Source organism: Ostrea edulis, chromosome 4 (assembly GCF_947568905.1).
Source record: "Ostrea edulis chromosome 4, xbOstEdul1.1, whole genome shotgun sequence".
Taxonomy (NCBI): Eukaryota; Metazoa; Mollusca; class Bivalvia; order Ostreida; family Ostreidae; genus Ostrea; species Ostrea edulis.
In genome coordinates this window covers 59,632,583-59,642,894 of record NC_079167.1, presented here as the reverse complement: position 1 = coordinate 59,642,894, position 10,312 = coordinate 59,632,583, and the positions used below count along the sequence as shown (strand labels likewise).

The 10,312-nt window shown below is 37.9% G+C and overlaps 1 protein-coding gene across 2 annotated transcripts in view; it reads left to right on the top strand.

Annotated features, from left to right (window-relative positions):
• The first annotated feature begins 3,539 nt into the window (after positions 1-3,539).
• Positions 3,540-10,312, top strand: part of LOC125670543 (transmembrane protein 94-like) — a 43,637-nt gene continuing 36,864 nt past the window's right edge. Inside the window, exons 1-7 of one of the 2 annotated variants that reach the window (XM_056163224.1) lie at positions 3,540-3,833; positions 4,055-4,296; positions 5,040-5,188; positions 7,853-8,049; positions 8,215-8,372; positions 9,234-9,339; positions 10,091-10,177. In XM_056163224.1, coding sequence (XP_056019199.1) covers positions 3,831-3,833; positions 4,055-4,296; positions 5,040-5,188; positions 7,853-8,049; positions 8,215-8,372; positions 9,234-9,339; positions 10,091-10,177 — 942 coding nt within the window. In that variant the 5' untranslated portion in view covers positions 3,540-3,830. The remainder of the gene's footprint in view (positions 3,834-4,054; positions 4,297-5,039; positions 5,189-7,852; positions 8,050-8,214; positions 8,373-9,233; positions 9,340-10,090; positions 10,178-10,312) is intronic. The other variant, XM_048905753.2, reaches the window with a different exon arrangement.

Genomic DNA, 10,312 nt, shown 5'->3' with positions numbered 1-10,312 from the left:
TGAGTGAGACGAGGTGACTACAGACAGGACAGTTGAGGCTGACCACCGGAGAAACACTGTTGTATTCAGAACACAACGCGGAGGGAGCCCCCCCCCCCCCCCCCCCCCCCCCCACACACACACCGAAGGTGTATGCCTGATGCTATCCCTGGAGGCACAACACGCTCTTATCGGATGGGAACCTGTCAACTCCCGGATAATAATAGCTAAGTTCAGTACCAAGAAAAACAAATATCAAATTGAACATCATCCAGTGTTATGTCCCCACCAACGACGCTGATGACGAATAGAAAGACGCCTTTTACCAGCAACTAGAAGCAGTCTTGGATAAAACAGGAAAGAAAGATATGACAATACTTATGGGCGACTTCAATGCAAAGATCGGAGCTGATAACACTGGCTACAATGAATGAAGAATGGGTACACAAGGACTGGGCTACATGAACGAGAATGGCGAGAGATTTGCAAACCTATACTCCCTTAACCAGCTTGTAATAGGAGGAAACATCTTCCCTCATAAACGGATTCACAAGGCCACATGGAGATCCCCTGACCATGTTACAGAGGATCAGATCGACCATATTTGCAGCAACAAGAAATTTCGAAGAGCATGGAAAGATGTCAGGGTTGTGAGATGAGCAGACATTTCATCAGACTACCATCCTCTGGTGACGGCGGTAAGACTACGCCTCATGAAGTTTAACAACACGACAAACAGGAGGACAAGGTACAACGTGAGTGTCCTCAAAACAAAGGAAGTGAGGACAGCATTCCACCTCAGCCTGTCCAACAGATTCCAGCCGCTACAAGACCAGCTAGAAAACAATGATACCAACATCGAGACCCAATGGCAGCACATCAAGGAAATGTGGCGAGACACATGTGAGAAAGTTCTCGGCAGAAGAAAGGCTCAACACAAAGAGTGGATATCTGTTGATACCATGGGGAAACTGGATATGAGGAAGGAAAAGAAAGCGGCACTGAACACAAGGCCGACAAGAGCAGCAAAGACAAAAGCTCAAGAGGACTACACAGCCACAAATAAAGAAGTTAAGAAAAACATCAGGAAAGATAAACGGGGTCACATTGACAACCTGGCCAAACAAGTTGAAGAAGCAGCGAGACAAGGAAACTTGATAGAAATGTATATGGTCACAAAGAAGCTCTCCAACAAGTTCCAGCGGACAGACAAGAACGGGAATCCTCTCACAACAACAGAAAAACAATAGAAGAGATGGGTAGAACACTTTGGAGAGCTATTAAATAGACCAACACCAGAAACGCCTCCAGGCATACAACCAGCCGATACAGACCCCCCGATCGACTGCAACAAGCCAACAAAGACAGGGATCAGGAGAGCAATTACCACACTTAAGAATGGAAAAGCGGCAGGGCCTGACGAGATACCAGCGGAAGCCATCAAAGATGATACAGAGACAGCTGTTAACATCTTGCACAACCTCTTCAAGAAGATCTGGGAGGAAGAGAACATCCTGGAGGAATGGAAAGAAGGCATCCTTATCAAGCTTCCAAAGAAGGGAGATCTGAGGGTCTGCAGTAACTACCGGGGAATTATGTTCCTGTCAGTGCCTGGCAAGGTCCTCAACAGGATCCTTCTCGAGAGGATGAAAGAGGCAGTGGACCCAAAGCTCCGTGACCAACAGGCTGGTTTTAGACGCAACAGATCATGTGCTGACCAGATAGCCAATCTGCGTATCATCATTGAACAATCACTGGAGTGGAAGTCCCCCTTCTATATCAACTTCATCGACTACGAGAAAGCATTCGACAGCGTGGACCGTGAGACACTGTGGAAGATACTGAGACACTGTGGAAGATACTGAGGCACTATGGAGTACCCGAGAAGCTCGTCTATCTGATTCGTAACACCTACCATGGCATGACATGCAGGGTTGCCAATGCTGGCCAGATGTCCGAGAGTTTTGAGGTCAAGACAGGAGTTCGACAAGGATGTTTGCTGTAACCATTCCTCTTCCTCTTGGATCATGAGGACTACCACATCAGGCAGGAACAATGGTATACAGTGGACACTCCTGAGGTAACTCGACGATCTCGACTTTGCCGATGACCTGGCTCTCCTTTCACACAACCACATGATGAAGATCAACACCACTGTCCAATTACCAGTCACAGTTGGTGGTGAGCCCATAAGAGAAGTCGAGTCTTTCATCTACCTGGGGAGTGTGATGTACAGACAGGGTGGCACAGACCGTGACATCATCGGCAAGGTAAGAGCTGCGTTTACCGTGCTAAAGAACATCTGGGCCTCAAAGAACATCCGCATTACTACTAAACTGCGGATCTTCAACTCCAATGTTAAGTCCGTCTTACTGCGGAGACATAGAGAACGACCAAAACAACCCTGCAGAAGATCCAGACATTTTACAATACCTGTCTCAAGCGCATCTTCAATATGCAATGGCCTGAAAATATCACAAATGAAGAAATATGGAAGAGAGCAGGGCATATTCCCATTAGACATGCAAATCAGACGGAGGAAGTGGGGCTGCATGGATTGGACACACCCTAAGGAAGCCACCTTCCAGCACCACACACCAGACCCTGATCTGGAACCCGCAGGGCAAGAGAAAGAGGGGATGTCCAAGAAACACTTGGAGGCGTGACTCAGAGGCAAATATGACCTGGCACGACGCAGCCCAGAATCGTGTTCGTTGGAGGACTGTCGTCAATGGCCTATGTTCCTCACAGAACGACAGGTCTAAGTAAGTAAGTAATGCGTAATATGTCTGCGCCAATAGGATCAGTATTGAACCAAGGTGAAGATAACGAACAGTGATCAATCTCATAACTCCTACAAGCAATAGAAAATAGATAGTTGGGCAAACACGGACCCCTGGACACACCAGAGGTGGGATCAGGTGCCTAGGAGGAGTAAGCATCCCCTGTTGACCGGTCACACCCGCCGTGAGCCCCATATCCTGATCAGGTAAACGGAGTTATCCGCAGTCAAAATCAATGTGCCAAAAACAGCTTAACAATCGGTATGAAACACGTCAGACAGCATTTGACCCAATGCGAGGTTGTATTGACGAACTAAGTTTTTGAATGACTGATCACTAGATATGAATATTTCCGTTTTCCGTTTTTGTTGAAGAAGCAACTGTCTATGATGTCAAAAAGTCTAGTCTTTAATTTATCGTGAGGAATGGTCGTGTATAGTGTTGAAAAGTCATAGGTTTTAATGCTGTTGAACCTGTAAATACTTAGCTGTACGTGGCATCTTGCGCGGTTGTGCTAAAAAAAAATAAAAATGGGGGCAAATCCCAGAAATATTTTAGCAGTTTTCCAAGAACATAATTGATCAACAGTGTTTACTATTGTCTCCTTATACAAAGTAAGTGACTTTGTATTCCCATGACACTGAGATAATGATATTAATATTTCCTGGGTGGGGCCTAGTTGATGAAAGATCGAATAATATGATGTTCAAGTTAACAAATAGACAATTTATAATACGTGAATTCTGATTAGTAAAAATATTTACCACACGTCCAATCACACAGGGTTATTCAACGATTGTTTGGAATGATGCAAAAGATGGCCGACTGTGCAGACAATCCATGAACTTGAAAATTTTGATATGGTGTTTTATCCATCAGAAAAGTATTTTGTCATGTCAAACACACGAGGCATTTTGTATTGTTTATGATAACTGATGTCGATCACGTGTAATAGCACTGGGGGCTTGTTATCGGAAAATGTTATGTCAATTAGCACTTATGCATAGCAATCGATAAACGTACGTTTGATGTCGGCAGCGAAGAACAGGAAACTTTTATAGACCCAGAATGGTTTGTATCACGGATAGTTCATTATTTCATTATGCAAAGGTGTTATATTGTTAAAACGTCTGTGCAAGTGATGCACAGTACAAAAACACTCGTATTTACTTCGGAATGGGTCGTAACAGCCGTTGTATGTCAATTTTTACATGATATGCATGTAACGTAGCCTACTATTATCAAAGCATAAGTGATGATTGATAATATATACCTATTTCAATTTGATATAGGATAATTCACCATCAGATGTTCCAAAAGGATTTACAAATCATGAAGCTCTCAAGAATCTTAAGGATGAAATGTCAAATGCAGTGCAGCAGCATGAAGAGAGGGAGAAACAGCAGCCTTTTGGTTTTCAGTTTGAATCTTTTAATCCTTCTAGAATTGAATCGACTTTTCACTGGAGTGGTTGCTTCATTGTAGCCACCATTGCTGTTTTATTACTAGTCACCTTTGGGATAAGTACACAAAGGTAAATAGAGTACATCAACAATGTGCTTATGCAGGTTACTTTTTGTTATCAATATTATTCTTATTACACATGCATCAGTATTACAGTGAACACTATCTTAATGGTCATTCTTTTTAAATGCCACTCCCATACAACCAATTTCACACACATCCTTTGATATTATTTTTAAGCATCAACTCAATAGACCATCATTATCTCACGATTTAGCAAGTAGAAGTGGTCGTTTAATTTATTGATGCTAGCTTGTCACATTTTGAATAACTATGTCATCAACATTACATGATTCAAACAGTTCGGTAATTAATTGTAATTATAATTTTCATCAATCACTTGTTGTTATATAGTTATGATATGCAAAGATAGAATGACTTATACTTTGTTTCACTTGTTCGATTATACTTTCCTTAAATGAATGCTTATATTTGATATCAAGTTTTCCTCTCAAGCATCCACTTAATGTCTTAGGGCATTTTTCAACTTAGGTGACTGCTAAACATAGGTTTGACTGTGTATTATTTTTGATGATTTTGTAATACAGCTTTGTCATTAGATATTTTTCATTGATTCAGATGTACTCTGTAAAATTATGCATGAAAATGGAAGGAGTAATTTATTTTGAAATAAGTTTATCATTGATTTTTTAGAAAAGTTTATATTCTAAAGTAAATAGAAATTTCTGACTAGTCATCTCATTTTCTTTACATTCTTTTTTTTATCTTTCTCTCTTGTTTTGATTTTTTTAGCTCTGACAATGGATTTGGATGGTACAAAGTTGAATTTGTCGTTTGTGTTTTTACCATTATTATAAATGTTTGGTTTTCTGTGTGGAATACTCGACTACATAGAAGGGAATTCATTCGTCTGTCAAAACTAGCACTGAAGCAGATAGAAGGTAAATTTTTATCCTTTTTCTTACAAGTTTTATATGATTTCAATTTACATGATCCATGATCACAGTTTTCTGTTATCTTTCCTTTTTTGATCAATTTTCACATTTAACTTTTCAAAAACCTCTGTATCAATTTCAAGCCAAGTTGACACAAAGCATCTATGTACTGTAGATTCTTAAATTATGTTATTGTGTAATTTCGCGAGAGGTATCGCTCATGAAATAAAATTACTCCCTTTTAATTTTCTGTTTTTAAAATACATGTAAAAACTCTTGATTAACATAAAACACATGGATTCATATTCACACAAATTGGCATATAGGAGTCATTTCACCATATTAACTGCTCATGTAAAATAAGGAATCTACAGTATTGAAGATATTTTTGTCGCCCATCGTGACATGGAAGGGGACATAGAAATATCAGTGTCTCTCTGTCCGTCACTCTTGACTTTATGGTCGCAACTCCTCGGAAACCACTCAAAGGATTGTGTTCAAATTTTGTAAGATTGTTAGTCACCATATGTAGTTGATTATATTTTGCTGCCATTTTGATTCGACAAATTTTACAGGAGTTATGGGACTTTGTTGATTTTGTACGTGCTACACTATAGGAACACTTTGTGGACGCAACTCCTCAGAAACTGGTAGCTCAATAGATTTTGTTTAAATTTTATAGAATTGTTAATCACCATATGTAGTTGATTATATTGCGCTGTCATTTTCTTTTAACAAATTTTACAGGAGTTATGGGACTTTGTTGAATTTGTACATGCTACACTATAGGAACGTTTTGCGGTCGCAAGGGACATATAGCTACGCTTAGCAATCTTGTTTTTTCCTAATATAATTTATATGTTTATTCTATGAAGGAGGTATTTTTGAAGAGAAGATTTTAAAGAAAAAAGTGAAAATATTGTGGTATCATTTTTCCAGAACCACTGGAACAGAAGTGATGAACATTTAATGAAAGCTTCCTTATGTAGTATAAATTTTCATATGAATATACATTGAACTAGTTTGAACAGAATGGCTGAAAAGCTATTGTCATTGGATTGGCAGTGTCTGTGAACAGCAGGTTTTCTACGTGATTCAAACTTGCATGGATGATTCATTAATAAGATATGTATGTATACAGCTATTCATGATTTGGATGCTGCATCTGACCAATGTTTTCTTGATGAGTAATCTGACAGGTTACAGTTTTTATTGTTAAAGTTTTTATGGAGGGTTCAATTTCAAGAAGTTTTTTACCCTACATGACTTGACCTTACATGGATGGTTCATTTGTAGGTGTATCTAACCACTAACGATTCTGGTGCTTCATCTTACCTTCACTTTCCATATAAGTGAACAGGTTAAATTTTTCTTTCAAAAGGGTCTCTTTTTAATAACAGTGCTTTCTATGTTGTTTAAAAACTTGCATGGCTGGTGCATTGGATTCATGCAACCACGAATGATTCAAATGCTGCATCCGACCTACATTTCCATGTGAGTGATCAGGTTAAATTTTCAGTCGGGCCATAACTTGTTAATTGCTACATGTAGGTTTAACCTTGCATGTCAGATCAAGTGACGTATCATAAGATACTTACAGCCATTCATGATTCAGATGTTGCATCTTACTGATATTTTGTCGATAGGTGATCACTGTTAACTACAATATGGTTCAAACTTGCATTAATGATTCATCAGTGGGTGGACATATTAACCATTTATAATTCGTATGCTACATCTTACCTATATTTTCTAGATGAGTGATTAGGTTAAAATCTTTGCAGCAGGCCCATTAATCATTATATGTAACTACTTTTTGCAGGAATGATATCAATCTGAAACATGTATTACTCTTCTTCCCCTACAGTCCCATGGGGATCCGGGTTAGAATAAGTCCTCAGTACCCCTTGTTTGTCGAAGAAGGCGACTAAATGGGGCGGTGCTTCGGGTGAGACCGCAAAAACTGAGGCCCTGTGTCACAGCAAGTAAGATGCAACAGATTCCTCCCTGCTTAAAGGCCATAAGCGCCGAGCATAGGCCTAAATTTTGCAGCCCTTCACCGGCAGTGGTGACGTCTCCATATGAGTGAAATATTCTCGAGAGGGACGTTAAACAACAATCAATCAAACAACAATCAATCAATCAACAATCTTTCCCTACAAATTTTACCTCACTTTGTGAAATTTTCTGTCTTTTGATAACTTGTGAAAGATCTCAATATGCTCCAGAAAAGCAAGGGTACAGGTTGTCTAAATGATATAAGGAATCTCCTGTGGTGTGATACTGAAGAACAAGGCAACATTGATATGATGTGGTTCAAAGTTTTCTTTGAAGAATCATTGGAACATTTATTTCCAGATTAAGAGCATAAGTTAAAATGTGTCAAGTTCATATGCAATCACTGTCATGAAGATTGTACTTTGTATTTATTTAAAGCATGGGCCTTTGGAATTGTATGAGGACTCAATAAGGGGTTAAAAGTTGTAAAGATTCTTATTTCTGTAAGAGCCAAGTGAATTAGATAAGCACTTTGGCCCAAGGGTCTCCTGTTTGAAATACATTTGGCTATTTCAAATTTTACTTCAAGTTGTAATCATTTTCCCCATTGCATTTTTAATGTAAATTTGTATCTGATTGACACATATATTCCTGTTTTATATTTGAATAAAGACTGTTTGTCGAAAACAAACTGGAGCTTCACAGATTTCCCGCCGGTTCATTCACCAGTCTCACCATGCATTTCCCTACAATGGACAATCAGAGATGGGCAGAGTACAAATGTTCCAGTTCCTCTCCTGGTCAAAGATGACATAATCCTGTTGAGACCAGGACAGAGAGTACCAGCAAAATGTGTGATTATGCGAGAGGTATATCATTTCAGTCCTTACTGTATATCTGATTTTAGAATACTGTCGAAGATGTAGAAAAACTCCATCTCTTAGTCATAGGTTGACGAGTGCCATAGTCTTTCATGTACTTTGGAAAATTGAAAATGACTGTATTTGACCATATTTGTATTTTTATTATATCAGAACTTGGATGGGTATAAAACTTTGATGGAGGGGGATATTTACATACAAGAAAGAGAAATGGAGAAAAGACGACTAAGTGCAGATGTACCACAGAGTAAATCCCCAGTGTCTGTCAGTCATTTCAGACTGCTAGAGACTCCGTACATATCACAACTGAGGTAAATCTCTATTCACAGATATTAGTCAATTAGTATGCCATGTTTTTAAGTATAAGTTAAATGTCAGGAAGCATTACTCTGTTCACTGTATATTTTTCTTTTAACAATGGGTTTTATGTAGTTCTGTCCAAGTTATGTATAATATGTAAATTTGATTTTCCATGCTTTTGGCATTTATTATATGTAATTTATTGTGAATAAGTATTAAGCTATTTTAAAGATAGCCTATAGTTTTGATAGGATTTGTTTGTTGAAAAGCTGAATATTTGTATGCTTTTTTAAAGTCAAATAACATTATTAAACATTGACTTGTAAGTAGGAGGATAGTCAGATACCAATGAATAAACCATGGGATTTATACCCACAAAATAAACCATGGGATTTACAACCAATGAATAAACCATGGGATTTATACCCACAAAATAAACCATGAGATTTACAACCAATGAATAAGCCATTGGATTTGTACCCACAAAATAAACCATGGGATTTACAAACAATGAATAAACCATTGGATTTATACCCACAAAATAATCCTGGGATTTACAAACAATGAATAAACCATTGGATTTATACCCACAAAATAAACCATGGGATTTACAAACAATGAATAAACCATTGGATTTATAACCACAAAATACATGTAAACCATGGGATTTACAAATAAATAAACCATTGCATTTTTACCCACAAAATAAACCATGGGATTTACATGCTATAAACAAACCACTGGATTTATAACCAGAAATTATTGATACTGGTTATATTATGCCTCACACTAATAAAAAAAAAATGGCACATGTGGCAAAAAGCCAAACAAAAAATGTTGAAATGTGGATTCATTGAATGTTTGTTTTCCAGGAAGATGCTGAGTAATAAAGTGAAACACCCTGTTAGTTCAGCAGAAAATGAAAGATACAACATCACATGTTTATGGCTGGAGAGAAGAATACTCCCTTTTGTAGCAGTGAGTGTAAATACTGTGTAGATTTTTTCATACCACTGGAATCAAAGATTTGGTGGCATATAGCTTTTGTTTTGCCCATTTAACTGTATTTTGGATATGATAACTTAACTATAAGTTAGAGGGCTTTGGTGAAATCTTTATGACATGACCTTTTAAAAGATTTCACCTTTGGTGACCATTTGACATTGGCATTTAAGGAGGAATGCTACGCCAGAGAAATCTAATGTGGATGAAAAGTGGAGGATATGTAGAACAATATTTTGAAATTGAAAACTTTGAAATTTACTTTATTTAGTCAAAAAATGCTGTTTTAGTGGAAGTAATCTGGGGTAAAAAACTTCCTGGACTCGAACCTGAGATCTACAGTTCAGCAGTCAACACGTTAACCAACTGAGCTACTCAGCTAGGCATTAATATCTAAAAGGAATAGACAAATATTGTTGATATTTATATTTTCATCCATGTATTATGACGATGTAGTTTATACCTCCTTAACTCACTTATTAGAAACTTTAACATTGCTAATAGCAGTGCTATTGAATTATATGTAAGAAACCTTTAACATTGCTATTAAATTATATGTAAGAAACCTTTGAGGTTCAGTGGGTGTCATCCTTGTGAAAAGGCCTTTCTAATAGTGCATGTAATAGGGACAGATCACTATACCGGGTATATGCTTTACTGTCATTTATATCTTGTTTTCCTATGGTGATGGAAGAGTTATCTTTCTTTGCACCTTTATTATGTTCAGATTTTACTGCTGGTTGTGAATGTGTTGAGAAGCATGTACATTCCTGGACATGTTGGTCACTGGACAGAGACAGTCATCATTCTACCTGTGAGTAACTGGGGACTCTTCTGGTATTCCTATTTTGCAAGCCTCTCTCTCTTTAGTTTCATCAAAGATTACAGGAGGAATTACACTACAAACATGTCTAGCTCTCTCCCACTCATTGTGAAATATTGGTATTCC